The sequence below is a fragment of the Dermacentor variabilis genome, chromosome 1 (assembly GCF_050947875.1).
Source record: "Dermacentor variabilis isolate Ectoservices chromosome 1, ASM5094787v1, whole genome shotgun sequence".
Taxonomy (NCBI): Eukaryota; Metazoa; Arthropoda; class Arachnida; order Ixodida; family Ixodidae; genus Dermacentor; species Dermacentor variabilis.
In genome coordinates this window covers 56,937,867-56,954,208 of record NC_134568.1, presented here as the reverse complement: position 1 = coordinate 56,954,208, position 16,342 = coordinate 56,937,867, and the positions used below count along the sequence as shown (strand labels likewise).

The window sequence follows — 16,342 nt, the reverse complement described above, 5'->3', positions numbered from 1 at the left end:
TAACTCCGTTAGACAGGAAACCAGTAAGCTATCGCAGGAGACGAAAGATCTGATCAAGAAACGCCAATGTATGAAAGCCTCTAACCCTACAGCTAGAATAGAACTGGCAGAACTTTCTAAGTTAATCAACAAGCGTAAGACAGCGGACATCAGGAACTATAATATGGATAGAATTGAACAGGCTCTCAGGAACGGAGGAAGCCTAAAAACAGTGAAGAAGAAACTAGGAATAGGCAAGAATCAGATGTGTGCGTTAAGAGACAAAGCCGGCAATATCGTTACTAATATGGATGAGATAGTTCAAGTGGCTGAGGAGTTCTATAGAGATTTATATAGTACCAGTGGCACCCACGACGATAGTGGAAGAGAGAATAGCCTAGAGGAATTTGAAATCCCACAGGTAACGCCAGAAGAAGTAAAGAAAGCCTTAGGAGCTATGCAAAGGGGGAAGGCAGCTGGGGAGGATCAGGTAACAGCAGATTTGTTGAAGGATGGTGGTCAGATTGTTCTAGAGAAACTGGCCACCCTGTATACGCAATGCCTCATAACCTCGAGCGTACCGGAATCTTGGAAGAACGCTAACATAATCCTAATCCATAAGAAAGGGGACGCCAAAGACTTGAAAAATTATAGACCGATCAGCTTACTGTCCGTTGCCTACAAGGTATTTACTAAGGTAATCGCAAATAGAATCAGGAACACCTTAGACTTCTGTCAACCAAAGGACCAGGCAGGATTCCGTAAAGGCTACTCAACAATAGACCATATTCACACTATCAATCAAGTGATAGAGAAATGTGCAGAATATAACCAACCGTTATATATAGCTTTCATTGATTACGAGAAAGCGTTTGATTCAGTCGAAACCTCAGCAGTCATGGAGGCATTACGGAATCAGGGTGTAGATGAGCCATATGTAAAGATACTGGAAGATATCTATAGCGGCTCCACAGCCACCGTAGTCCTCCACAAAGAAAGCAACAAAATCCCTATAAAGAAAGGCGTCAGACAGGGAGATACGATATCTCCAATGCTATTCACAGCATGTTTACAGGAGGTATTCAGAGGCCTGGAGTGGGAAGAATTGGGGATAAAAGTTGATGGAGAATACCTTAGCAACTTGCGATTCGCTGATGATATTGCCTTGCTTAGTAACTCAGGAGACCAATTGCAATGCATGCTCACTGACCTGGAGAGGCAAAGCAGAAGGGTGGGTCTGAAAATTAATCTGCAGAAAACTAAAGTAATGTTTAACAGGCTCGGAAGAGAACAGCAGTTTACGATAGGTAGCGAAGCACTGGAAGGGGTAAGGGACTACATGTACTTAGGGCAGGTAGTGACCACGGATCCGGATCATGAGACTGAAATAACCAGAAGAATAAGAATGGGCTGGGGTGCGTTTGGCAGGCATTCTCAAATCATGAACAGCAGGATGCCACTATCCCTCAAAAGGAAAGTGTATAACAGCTGTGTGTTACCAGTACTCACATATGGGGCAGAAACCTGGAGACTTACGAAAAGGGTTCTGCTGAAATTGAGGACGACGCAACGAGCTATGGAAAGAAAAATGATGGGGGTGACATTAAGGGATAAGAAAAGAGCAGATTGGGTGAGGCAACAAACGCGGGTAAACGACATCTTAGTTGAAATCAAGAAAAAGAAATGGGCATGGGCCGGACATGTAATGAGGAGGGAAGATAACCGATGGTCACTAAGGGTTACGGACTGGATTCCAAGGGAAGGGATGCGTAGCAGGGGGCGGCAGAAAGTTAGGTGGGCGGATGACATTAAGACGTTTGCAGGGACAACATGGCCACAATTAGTACATGACCGGGGTAGTTGGAGAAGTATGGGAGAGGCCTTTGCCCTGCAGTGGGCGTAACTAGGCTGATGATGATGATGATGATGATGATTCTACTGTCACGCTGTCAGCATGGTTTTCGATCTGGTTTTTCCACTGTCACTCAGCTCATTGAATTTACTCACGACATAGCTTCCGCATTAAATAACCGCAATCAAATCGATGCAGTATTTATAGATTATTCCAAAGCATTTGACATGGTCTGCCATAAAAAGCTTCTTCGTAAACTGCGTATCATACTTAACGGCAATAAGTTACTCAACTGGATAACCGACTACTTATACTTAAGATCCCACTTCGTCACTTTCAACTGTGCACAGTCATTGTCAGCCACTGTAACTTCAGGTGTGCCCCAAGGATCGGTGCTTGGGCCTCTATTATTTATAATTTTTATTAATGATGTAGCAAATGTTATTAATGACATTGCAGTGAAGTTACGCCTATATGCCGATAATTGCGTGCTTTATCATAACATTGATAATGCCCATGATCAACAGGAAGTAAACAAAGTGTTTTCACTGTTCTGTGAATGGAGTAACGCATGGCAAATGAAAATTAATTTCACTAAAACAGTTGCAATGGCCTTCGGTAACAAAAAGAATCTGCTGCATTTCTCTTACAGTAATAACGGTAACTACTTGATCCATGTCAGCGAGTTTAGATACCTGGGTGTTATTTTTTCATATAACTTAAAATGGAATGCTCATAACATTCCTGGGAAAGCACTTCGCAAACTTGGCTATCTCAATCGAACCTTAAAAAATGCCACAAAGGAATGTAAATTAACTGCTTACAAATCACTAGTTCGACCGATCCTGGAGTACGCCTCAACTGTTCGGTCCCCTCATCACGCGCGCGACATTGAACGTTTAGAATCAGTTGAAAAAAAAAAGCAATACGATTCATCTTCGGCCGATACGATCGTAACTTTTCACCTTCTTCACATATGCACACTTTATCTTTGCAAACGTTAGAACATAGGCGCACACGTGAACGTATCATCATGCTGCACAAGATCGTTCACACGTCATCTAGCATTCAGGCACCCTTCTCATTTGTGCCCTCAAGCGCATGTGCAACCCGACGGCACCACCCATTAAACATTGTTCCTTTCAAACCACATACAGACTGCTTTAAGTTTTCTTTTTTCCCGCTAACTGTTGAAATTTGGAATCGATTGGACGACTCACTTCGCGCATCGCGCATTGCCAATTGAAGAGTTCGTTGTTCAGTTGCCTAACAATTTGACCTGTTGATCTGTTTTTAATACTTTTGTGTTATCTATTTCTATGCTGCCCATGTTATTTGTTTTTACTAATGTATGTACCCACTCCTGCTATGTCTTCCCTGAGACAGCAGTATTTGTAAATAAATAAATAAATAAGGATTATAAATTAATGGAGATGAAAGTGGATAAAAAACAACTTGCCGCAGGTGGATAATGACCCACATCTTCGCATTACACGTGCGATGCTCTACCAATTGAGCTGCCGCATGGGCACTTGAAGTCGCCATAAAGGAAAATGCATGCATTCCGAAATGTTTTTGTTAATTGTTTCAATGTGTTGTTAAGATCGGGAGGAAAATAAGTATTACTGTTTGGAGGACAATAGCAGACGCTGAGTATAAGTAGCTGCGGTTCAGCGCGGCAGATAATCCATAGAATTTCGAGGTTGGTAGCCACCGGAATCGCGGAGCACCTTAGCTGCTTTTTCACTGCAGTAAGCCACTAACCCTGGTACCCTGCCTATCTTTACGAAAAACATCAGAGTTTGGCAGATTGCTCTTCACTGTCAGCGATGTCACTCATAAGCCATGTCTCGGTTAGTATAAGCAAGTCATTGCCAGATGAAGATATGTACAAGGTTTGATACCTGCTCACACTTCGGAAGAAAGCTGCTTATGTTAGTAAAAACAACAGAGATTGAAAAAGTGGGTTCAGGGGCTAGTGCAGCATGGCGGGATGGTTGCCAAGGGCATCGTAGTTATTGGTAATGCCTTCATGTATTGCAAATATTCATCAAAAACATAACGTGTAGGTACACGATGAACAGTGCTTTAAAACAAATAGAAAAAGGAACAGATTTGCTTCTTGCAAAAGGAATGAGATGCTTACATGCATTCTGCACTTGTTTAGAAAAAATACTCATTTATGCTGTAGGTAGAACCTTTAAGCTTGTGGCTATGTGTCAAGGTCGCTTCTTTTGTTTTGAAGAAGGAAAGCTTAACGATGATGGGCCAGTTGCGACCAGAACTGTATCATCTGAGGCAATGCACTCCCTCGGTTTCTTTTGCATTGAGAATGAAATTCAAGTGGTCAGAACAATGTCGAATGACCAGTTCCTCTGAGCGAGCAAAAGATTTAGTAGGGTAAGTATCATTAATGCCTTAAAAGATCAAGTTATTGTGCAACGAGCAGTTTTCGGAGTCATCAAAGTGAGTTTAAAGATTTACAAACCCGACGGACCATTAGAGTGGCGTAGATGGAGTGGCCATAGATGGAGGACATAGCAGGGACCTAAAGCAGAGAGCTGCCATGACAGCTGCACTAACTCACTTTACTGCACTATTAAAACCTGGTTGTAGTAACGTATCTTCATTGGCTACTATAGGGCAGCTGTGTGTCATAAACAAAATTTTCTGCAATGAAGTAAACCTCTGCTACACCTCTGAAAAGGGTCTTTGAAAGCAATCGATGCTAAGAACGCGATTAAACAGAAATGCACAAAATGCAGCACTACCAACTGAAGGTTTACTCTGAGCAGGTCACTTTTACACCTAAGAAAATAAAAGTGATACTAATACCGAGCAGGCAAAGTTCAGTGTAAAACGCAGGCCTTAATAACACAGGTAAGCTATTTCTCTATCGCTTCCCCCAACTGGTGGCACACTGACACATGACGCCGCGCTATGACGAATGGAAAACGTGTTGAAGATTTCCCTTGCTCGTTGCTGGCAATAAGTCCTAAGGATGAGCGCAGTTTGAAAAGTTGGTTCACGCGCGCACTTAGTGCGATGGATGGCCAACGCATAGCATGCCAATGCTCTCCGAGCAAAAACAGGCACCAGTATGGCCATCCACATGCTGAGTGTCGGTGTGAACCAACTTATGAAAGTGCGCACATTCTGAGGACTTATTGTCAGCAACGAGCAAGGGAAATCTTGAAGGCCTTTGCCATTCATTGCAGCATGATGTCAATCAATCAATCAATCAATCAATCAATCAATCAATCAATCAATCAATCAATCAATCAATCAATCAATCAATCAATCAAATCTTTATTTCCAACAACAGTTGGGGGTCCCTTAGGCGAAAAGCGGTAGTAACACCACTTGAAAATACCTAAAGGCCCACGTACATGACAGCGGTATTACGATTCATACGTTCAAAAACAAATTTATAATAATCAAGTAAAATATGCAGTTCAAAAAAAATTAAGAAGAGGTTGTGCAAATACAACAACGGAACAATGGAACAAATAATGTCAATATATAAGTACACTCCAGAACAGTTGTACATTATAGTTGAAATATTCAATGTTCACGTGAACACACATCATAAAATGACGAAAATAAACGTGTTACAAGGAATAATGAAACATACTTGATCATGTTCGGGCAGTACAAAACACATTAGACAAGAGTTAGAAAAAATTCACGTATTTCTTTTCTTGTAAACGTAGAAAAGTTGGCGTATTTCTCTTCATATTTATTAAGTAGGGACGGCAGTGTGAATCGAAGAGACTGCAAAAAATAGGTCGTGCGGGAACGAGGAACAAGCCACTTGTCGGTGCTGTGGGTGCGTGAATCAGTGTAATGCATGCTTATATTCGATAAATCTTTAATAAAAGCTTTGAATTGCTCGTTTGAAAAGAAATAAGCATACATTAAACGAAAATCGAACATGCGTTTCACACTGAATATTTTATAGCGGGTAAACAATGTAACTGTAGAACTATTGTGCGGGACGTTTGCAATATACCGAAGTGCTCTTTTCTGCAATAGGTGAATTGTATTTATGTTACTAAGGGTTGTGGTGCCCCAGACTAACAGGCAGTAATTTATATGGGAAGAAAACAGAGCATGATAAATCTGAAGTTTAGCATGTTCTAGAAGAAAGTGCCTACATCGTGACAGAACACCAGCAGCACGCGATAACAATTTAGTCAGTGATTCAGTATGACACGTCCATGTCATATGAGCAGAAAAAGTCACGCCCAGAAGTTTGTTTCTCCACTATTTCGACGGGTATTCCCTCAAGCGTTAATGATTGGTTGACGTTGACTTCAGTGCCTCGGGATCTGAAAAAGACAGCTTTTGTTTTTGTCGCATTTATTCGTAGGCCATTAGCTGTAGACCATTGCAGCACATCTGAAAAAACACTTCGAGTTCTCGCAACAATTTCAGTTGGATCTTGTCCAGAAACAAAAATACTAGTGTCATCCGCGTAGAGCAGGAATGAGGCATCATTGTTTATCTTAGTAATATCATTTATGTAGATATTGAAGAGCATTGGTCCTAAAATGCTTCCTTGAGGTACGCCACAAGAAATGGTTTTAGAAGATGAAAAACAGTTAGCAATTGAGACGCATTGTTTTCTTTCAGACAGATACGAACTAAATAGGGAATTAGCTACACCACGTACCCCATAAGCACTTAATTTCCCGAGTAAAATGTTATGGTTTAGGGTATCGAAGGCTTTGCTATAGTCAATGAAAATGCCCAGCGTAAGCTTTCTTTCTTCGATGTTATTAATTATCAGTTCTTTTTGAGCTAACAGTGCAGTCTGTGTAGATTTACCACGTTGAAAACCGTGCTGATACTCCGAAAGTATATTGTGTTTGTTGAAGAAGCTATTTACGCGGCAGAATATTATCTTCTCTAATCCCTTGGAGAATACAGGAATTATAGAAATTGGTCGGTAATTATTAGCGTCATTAATATCTCCACCTTTAAATATAACAGAAACTTCTGAGATTTTCATGAGATTTGGGAAACAGCCAGACGGAAAGACTAGATTAAACACGTAGGTTAAACAAGGAGCAAGGAGGTCAATTACGTGCTTAATCGCCTCTACCTGAAATCCATCGACATCGACAGCTTTACTGTTTTTTAGAGAAAGAAATGTACATACTATTTCTGCTTCATCTGTAGGTGCGAGAAAAATTCTGTCAGTATTATGGTAATTAATGTTAGTATGAACAATGCTTCCCAGTGGTTGCACCGCATTAGCAAAGTGCTCACTGAAGTGCTCGGCTAGATGCCATGTGCCAGTGTGCCACCTGTTGGGTTACAGGGCAACTCTGGCATTTTTTAAATCATATTTGGATATTGTCATTTTCAAATGGCATTGACAGTCCTATCACCGGTAGGGTGGCTCAATTTGCTTAGAAATTCATCAATAATTTTAAATAACCAATAAACGAGCTACTGAAACTGAAATGGGTGGCTGCTTCATGTGACGTCACAATGAGTAGATGTCAGATCCTACGTTACTATAATGTGGATACGCATAATGTGGGCTAAACACGCAGTACACGAGGTGCTAACGCCAAATAAGCGAAGCTGTTCATGTCTCCTGACGACACGAGAAGCTTTTACACATCTTCCAAACTAGACAGCGGCGATTTCAGCAACAGTGGCGGTGCAGTCTCTGACGTAACAAACACAGGGTGGCCAGTAAAAAGTTGAGTCGGGAATGCATCCAATATTTAAAATTCATTTTCAGGAAAACTAAATGACTTGCAGCCATATTGTTTGGCACAGATAATAAGAGTGAAAAAGAGAACGTATATTCAAAATTTCATTAAGACCAGTGGATATCGAAATATTGCTGAAGTTGCCCTTTAAGCGATAGAAAAAACGCTTACCTGTGCTATTAAGGCACGCATTTTACATCAAAATTTGCTTGCTTAGTATTCGTTTTTAGCCTGATTTCGTGGTTTTTAGTTTTGTTTCTTGATTATACGTTGTTTTTTCTCTTTCCCACCTTTTCGAAGTTTGAAAGGCCGCCTTGTGGGAAATGAGCCTTCAATTGGTAGTTGGTGCTCTGTCTTGTCTTTCTGTTGAGTCCCATTTTTTGCCCTGTTTGCTTTCGAAGTCCTTTACCAACTAGTTCACCAACGTGCATTATTTAGAAAGGTCCATTCTCTAGAAGAAACTCCATTGTATAGCATAAACTTCTACTCCGAGTGCACCGCACTTAGTTGAAAAATGCAGCAGCCAGTGCTGTGAAAGCCACATGTCCAGCACTCCTGCAATGCATTCGTATAGGAAAAGACACTGCCAGTACACCAATAGGTCTCTAGACTAAGACGTGCATTGATGTGAAGCTGCACTGTGGATCAAATACATTGGTGGATGGAGCAGTAACCCAACTTTGAAAAATTTTTTTTCCTTGCCTGAGAAAATACTTTCAATGAACTCTCTTGAATAAGTTATTACGGGTCCTGCTGTCTAATGAACTATCATTGATATTTTTAGATGGCCTACAACAATGTGACATTTGTAGCAGAACACATAGCAAAGGTGCCATTTTCCCAAGTTCTGCACCATTTCCCCCTCTGTATTGTTTGTTGCATGACAAAGCACATTTGTTAGATTGTTTATGTCCAAGACTGCCATGCCAGTACCAGTTAATAATATGACAGTGAACTACGCTAAAAGTTCCTTATGTTCAGACCTGCCCTAAGTTGCACTCCTTGATTCAGCATTAAATGTGGCAAAAATAAATGATGGCCAATAATGGGGGGTCCACATCAGAGTGCAATTTTTCAAGATTACCCACAAAATTTTTCTATACTCATGAAATTAGGCGTAATATTTAAAAATGTTCCTTGTGCACCATATGTCATCTTGCATTGTGAAATTTTAGCAGCAAGCAAGTAAACATTCTTTTTCTGCCAGAGATACTTTGGGAAGACACCTGATTGAGTGTAGTAGTTAGCCACAAGTTTTTAAATGATTAAAATATGAATCGGAAGAGGTCAACTTCATGGCTGGTGCGTTTGGCTTGAAATAAAAATTTTTCACTGGTTGCTGACATTTTTTTGGAAAAGCCCTCTTGCATAATTCTAATCGATATTTTTTCTTGATGACTGGTCTTTGTTTACAGGCGCAATATTATTTGAATTCATCATGGCATGATCACACGCCCCATACAGCCTGTGCATAACAGTGGCCGAAATTTCAGATGCCCTCGGAGGTTTCACTTGATTTAAAACACGATGTGGGGCTAGTTGGTGCATAGCTTTCAATAGATGAAGCGCCAATAGTGACGGCACACAGGAAGGAATACAGACAGGACAAGGCGCTTCCTGTCTGTATTCCTTCCTATGTGCCGTCACCATTGGCGCTTCACCGATTGAAAAAATTTCACTTGATCTCGTTGGATGCTATCTGGTCGCATAGTCTTCGAAGTGGTGTTCATATGGTTTTGAAGGCATGTGTGTGCTGGCCAGCCAAGCTGGAATTATCTGGGGAAGGCGAATTTTAGGGTCAAAATAAGGAAAGTTTACTCCCATAGAAATGTATTTGCGCCGACTAGAATCTTTGGCCAGATTGAATTTACTGTAGTCCCGAATTTACTGGTCTACTGTACTGTATGAGTTTTCCTGCTGCCAGTGTGAGCTGAAAATTTCCCCCAAAGCGTTATTTCTTCTGGCTTGTGCAATTTTTGGACATTAGAAAAATTTTATTGAAAAAATTGTTGCTGTCTTCTGATTTCTTTTTTGTTCCTCGAATTTTTACTGTGAAAGTCATGGAAAACCCGAAAGAAATCTGAGAATTCTGAACAATGAATTTGCAAGACATTCTGTAGTATATACTGACACAGGGACACGTTTATCTTCTTTGTGTTAGTGGTATTCACTGTCTTAACAAATGTTATCGCTCAGCGCAGGACTCGCCTGCGTGTTATCGATGGTTCTATCCGCTGTCTGTTGTTGCCAAACCTTGTGTAATCAGATTGAATGTATGCACGACGCGAATGGTGTAGAACTTTCTGTAAGACATGCAGGCACCAGCGATTACTCTGGAATGTGCGATGGCTCGTGTATAAAAGCCGACGCGCTTGACTGGCAGATAAGATTTCAACGATCGCCAACCGTGTTCGCCGCTATTGCATTGCTTTGAGTGTAACTTGCTTTTGTGAGCACAAGTTCGCCAAATGAAAACTTAGTTTCGTCATTCACAGATTTGTCACTGTATTATTCACCGTCACTACTATGTGACAATACTATCGAAACACTCTTGACCAATCTGCAGGACTTGGTTCGTTATTTAAAGGAATAACCTTTCTTTTTCTATTCACGTAATGGATATTCACTTTGGCTAGGGATGTTGTACCAGGGAAACTAATTAACATTTAGTAATCAGCTTCCCAAGTACGCGACTTAATCTTCTTACAATGACAAGATTAAGTGATGTTGTATACTTCGAAATTTCTTTTATTGTATTTGTGCATGTGCCAGAAGGTTTGCTGAAGGGTACAATTGCCTTTCTTCCATAATAAATTTTAGTTGATATTTCCAGCCTTTCTCTTGTTTTTCATGTTTACCAATATTTTTTTTCAATTTGCTAACATGTACTAACTGGCCCAGCTCACCACTTTGTCACTAGTTGGTATGGCATGATTGCAACATGAATCGTTGTACCATTCTGCGCAACCATTCACATCTCAGTCACATTCCAGACATGTGCACCTTTTTATTTCTCGTATAACTGGTTTGAATTCATACTATTAGTATAAAAATATGATGATCTAAAGCATTTATTTTATGCCAGGAACTTTGCTGTTCACGAAAGTGGCTGCTTATTCATTTCACTTGAGATGCTGGCAAAATATTATTTTCCAAGGGAGCTGCAGTAGTCATTGCAAAGCATCAAACTAATAATTCACGTCACTCAGGCCACTTACGAATTCAGTGATGTCAGGGACGGTAAAGGGCCTTTAAAACAATCAGAAAGAGAGAGAGAGAAGAGAAAAGGCAGAGAGGTTAACCAGATGCACATCCGATTTGCTACCCTGCAGTGGGGGAATGGGCATAGGGACGAAGAGAGAGAGAGAGAGAGAGAGAGAGAGAGGAGATAGAGCATAGTTTCGCGCATATTTGAAGGTTTGCACCGAGTCTACAGACAGTTGCTGAGACCTGTCGACTTCAGGTACTTCAACAACGCTTTCGTGGATTTCTGTGCCATCTACGCATACGGCCATGGCCCAAGGATCTTCATTTCCGAAAATGGTCTTGGGTCCAGCTGGTTAAATGCTGTCTGAAGAGCCTCATGTTCGATGTTGTACTGGGTCAAACAATCGGAGCTCAAAAGCAAGTGAGTGATCTCACTCACTTGTTTAAAGGATCCCCAAATCACCTGGATTCGGCAGTCCTTTAAACATGAAAAAAAGAACGTATTTATTACTGCTCCAAAGAAATACTGTCTCTAGGGGACATTTCTAGCGCAAGCATACATTATCTGCTCCCGCCAGCAGACAACACAGCCGCATGTTCACTTCCCTGATCAAACGACAAGGCTTCGTGTTTGACTGCACTGCATTGAGATAGTGAGACAGAGCATCCCATTATTGCTACCTGACGTCAGCAAATTTTGCTTTTTGTCATGAGGTCACAATAATGTCACTGGTGCAAGGTCTGGTGTTTCGAGTCCAACTGTAGCATCGCGTTAAATTTTGTTTTTCTAAATTGCACACTCACCAAGTATCATTTTTTTTATGTGCAGGGCATGTAGTAGAATTATTTTAGTTTAAAGAATCTCTCATAAAAGCTTCATGTTCATTTAGATGTAAACTACATGTGTAAGAAAAAAAGCTAACAATAGAGGTGAAAGCCTTCGTGTCTGGGGATTCCTGTTTTGCAGGCATCTGTGTAGGGTTTACAGTCATTTGAAGGCTGCCTAGTTGAAAGGTTAGAGTTGTTAAACTCTGCAAATGCGGAAACTAGCACCTTGGCGAACAGGATGAGTGTACCTCACCAGCGGCAGCACTGTTCATGCACATTACTGTTTTGTTGACATTGCAGATTACACACGGTGACATTGACGATCTGAAGGATGATTTTGCTGAACAGAACAGGGAGCACTTGGATGCTGCTGTTGAAGTCATCAGAAATACAAAGCCTACCGATAGAGGTAGTTCCTCCTTTTGCCTACTTTGTTTTCGTTTTGCATGCTGTCCATCTGTTTCGATGCAGCCATCAGTGTAAGCAAATCTTATTCCAGCGTATGTTGGAGGCATTGCATTTGAGGGTTTAACCTGATTGGGAACTACGTGAACTATGCGATATATTTCTCTTTTTTTTTTAAAAGCATTCTTTGTTTTGTTGTTGGGATGGAATTTGAGTTAAAAAATGTGTCCATATGTTTGCATGAGCTTTGCATCTGCACGAGAGCCTCGTGGTAGCAGAAATGCACCAATCAAGCTTTTTGAAGGTTTAAAGTACGAGTATAGCTTAATATATTGTCACATTGTAGTGGCGGTGAAAAGGTAAACACTGTCAAACTGTTAGTTAGGAATCTAGCTTATTATTGGGTGAAGTTGTGCAAGATAAAAATCATCACCGTCAGCCTATGTTATATGTCCACTGCAGGACAAAGGCCTCTCCCAGTGGTCTCCAATTAACCTTGCCTTCTGCTAGCTGATTCGAAGTTATGCCTGTAAATTTCCTAATTTTGTCACACCACCTAATTGTCCGCTGTCCTCGACTGGACTTCCCTCCCCTTGGCACCCATTCTGTAGTTCTAATTGTCCACCAGTTATCTACCCTATGCATTACATGACCCCCCCAGCTCCATTTTCCCAATGAATATTGGCTACCCCTAGGGCTGAGCAAAGATACACTATGCCCAGCCCTGGGCAAAGTATCATTTTGTATCCTGATACAAAAAGTACTTGGTCAGCAAGTATTTCAGATACAGATACAAGATACTACTGCAATAATTGTGTCCGATGTGATGCTTTTCATTTGAATCTTAAGATACTTCGATACATTTGCAAAGTTCTTATTATCGAGCTATATACAGTGGAACCCCGTTCATACGTTTTTCACCGGACCGGGAAAAAAAAACGTAACAGCCGGGAAAACGCAACAGTGAGGAAAGCTCCGAAAATGAATGAAAAAAAGTGCAGCTTCAACTATAGACAATTTATTTCCACAGAGTGCGCTTAGGACCTAAAAAAAAGTCCAGAATTGTGGCTTGCCGTTTCTTTCGCTCGCTAGAAATCACCACACGTTTCTCAATAGCCTGGAAGGCCGCATTGCTGTCAGCGTCGCTGTGAGGTGCGACGTACCTGCGGAGGAGGTCCAGAGCCGCAACGGCTTTTCGAAAGCTACGATTTGGCAACTCCCCGGCATCATGCGGCTCGTGCATCGCAGTCTGCGACTTCACTCGCGACCGAGATCCCATCGATCTCGGCGATGCTCTGACACTCTGACGTCCCGACAACAACATCCACGGCGACGTAGTCGTCGTATGTGACCGCCATTTTGGCTTTTGGCGAGTTTTGGCCGGGCTTGGCTATGGAGCTGCCTGCAAGAAGCCGCACGCCAATTCGATGGCGGCTTCTTGCAGCCAGTTCCATAGCCAAGCCCGGCCAAAACTCGTCAAAAGCCAAAATGGCGGTTGGAGCGCGTTGCCTACTTTAGCCCAGGCGGGTTCGGGGGGCTAAGTTGCGACGTATCATGCGGGAACGTTTTCACAGCTACGACGTAACAGCGGGGTTCCTTATACATTGGATCCTATGGAAGCTATGCCGGGACCGGATGAAAACGACGTAGCAGCCGGGAAAACGCAGCAGTGAGGAACGTAACAGCGGGGTTCTACTGTAATGTAACAGCAAATGCGTATGCACAAAAATGTTTGCTTGAAAATTTCTTAACTCCGACCAACCTTGTTTCATTTGGATGAAATGTCTGTTAGTATCTCAGAATTTTTGTCTTTCTTGCTCAAAGTGTAATATTTTTGTTCTGAAACATTTTATTGGAATTGCTTTAGCTGCTTAACATGAAAGCTCTTTATATGCTATGCGGTCAGTGGTTCTTGCTTGTCACTTTTGTAATTGATGGGAGTCACTGCTCTGCTTGCCGACCAGCTGGTGGGTCGCCATCTGATTACAAGAATGTCAATAAGAAGCCTCTGCACAGTGGCGCAAATACCGCTGTGAAGTTTTACGTTGTTCGTAACCGTAATCCTTATCACAGTTTATGCAATACCGGATCACTGGGCAGGTGTACAGCAGCAACAATGCTGGTAGTGACATTTTTTTTATGCATTGTGTATACAGACAGCATATAAAGTTGCAATGACCTTACATATTCTACTTATCTGCTGGTGCAAAGCATTTGTTAGTGCCACATTCATTAACATGCAATCCTTTTATGATTTTTTTTTCTGTGGGGAACCTTCTCCAGCCCAAAAATGTTTCTTACGTACTGTAGTGGCACAGAGCGTCACAGGATACTGACGCTATTCATACTACTGCCACTTATAGCTTCGATTACCTGGTGATTTGTAACAGTAAAAAATTTAAAGGGCTCCTCACCAGGCCACATAGCAAATTATGGTTTATGGGAATTCCACCATCATCATCATAGAAGCCACTGGCATCATCGGAACTCCGGCATCGGAGCCAGCAGTCGAAGAAGTAGAGGACAAGGTATCTTGTGAGCGCGGGCAGTGTTTCGAGGCATGGCTGGGCGCTCTTGGGCGCGGCCGGCCAGGACTGGGGCCTTCTGGCGTGGACTGAGGGACCGCCCCCTTCCCGCAAGTTATATGCTGGAAGCTGTTATGTGCCAGCTAGGGAGCCTTCTGCAGTAATAATTTTTCTAATTAGTTTATTAATAGTGGAGATAGAAATATTTCAGTACCCTGAACCCATGATTTTAGGAGGCGAGGGCCACTGCCAAGAGACACCCTCTCCACTTGCGCCGTCTAGCCTCTGCAAGCGAAATTCCTTCCCTGCATTCTCCTATACCGGAGCTTGAGGATCGCGTGATGCATACATCATAGGCCTCGCCTTCATTTTTTTTTCCTCGATTTTTTTTTTGTGCGCAGAACACTATTTTACGCACTGTGCACGAGAACACCTGACTAGCGTTATAAGTCAGTGCTACACGAATACTGAGGCAGACGCAAGTGGTTCATAAAGCATGAACAAGTGACGTTACAACAGTGTGATGTATGTAGGTGCACTTGTGTGCTATAAGTCGACTATCCGGCTGGGAGTGCGGCATCCACGAGGAGAAAGGCAAACGGCGTTCGGTTTGAAATTTCAGCTCTTTCTATGTATTATTATTATTATTTTTATTTCATAATACTGTGAGCCTTTCTCAAGCTCTGACAGGAGTGGAATGTACAATAAGTGGTACAACAGGTTTGGTGTTCCAGAACATGAATGAAAAGATACATAACTTATATAAATAATAGAATCAAAAAGTGTGCAGAGCTGTAGAATCATACAATCCGTGACTCATAATCAAGAAGGCTATGACTACAACACATTTACGAAAGCATTTTCAAAGAAAGATTCAACATTCGCAACAAAAACATCAATTGACACATCATTCACAATATGGCGGGGCAGGCTATTCCATAGTTCTATGGAACGAGGAAAAAAAGAAAATTTGAATAAATTACATCTAGCAGCAAATGGCCGTATGCACAAGTTGTGATTGATTCTTTTGGAGCGGTGGTGAGGTGGCTTTAGGTACACGTCTTTAGTTATGTTGATGCAATCATGATATAACAGGAAAATAAATTTCATACATGCAGTTAGTCGTCGGCATTCTAACGTCGAGATGCTAGCCCTTTTACGGAGAAGTGTCACGCTATCGTAGCGGGAGTAACGGGAATGAATAAAACGAAGTGCTAGGCTTTGGATTCTTTCAAGTTTCGTTTTCAGGTAAGACTGATGGGGGTTCCAAACTATGGCCCTGTACTCCAGGATGGGTCTTACTAGAGTCATATAGGCGTTTAGTTTTACATGCGCTGGTGCAGCTGACAATTTTCGTCGGATGAATCCAAGTTGTCAGTATGCTTTTGTACATATGTTATCTATGAGGGATTCCCAACTCAATGTTTCAGTAAACGTTACCCCCAAGTACTTTACTTCATTATTATGCGTCACAGCAGATCCTGATAAAAGGTAACTAAAATAGATGGGACTTTTTTTCCTTGTTATGGTGACAGATGACGTTTTGCTTACATTTATTTTCATATCCCAAGTTTTACACCAAGAATCAATGTTAGTCAGTGTTAAGTGCAGATTATTTTGGTCATCTTGTGAACGAACCGTAGTGTATACAACGCAGTCGTCTGCAAATAATCTCAGTACAACATCTGAAGTGACACAGGAAAAAATGTCATTTATATATATTAAAAAAAGTGTAGGTCCTAATACTGATCCCTGTGGAACACCAGAGCAAATGTCTAGGCTAATGGATTTGGCATTTTTTATTTCGGCGTATTGAG

General features: G+C 41.6%; 1 protein-coding gene across 4 annotated transcripts in view; it reads left to right on the top strand.

The window, feature by feature from the left end:
• Window positions 1-16,342, top strand: part of LOC142578117 (uncharacterized) — an 80,596-nt gene that overhangs the window by 53,670 nt on the left and 10,584 nt on the right. For all 4 annotated transcript variants that reach the window (XM_075687539.1, XM_075687532.1, XM_075687540.1 and 1 more), the window contains one exon: window positions 11,896-12,004. In XM_075687539.1, the coding sequence (XP_075543654.1) occupies window positions 11,896-12,004 (109 nt within the window). The remainder of the gene's footprint in view (window positions 1-11,895; window positions 12,005-16,342) is intronic.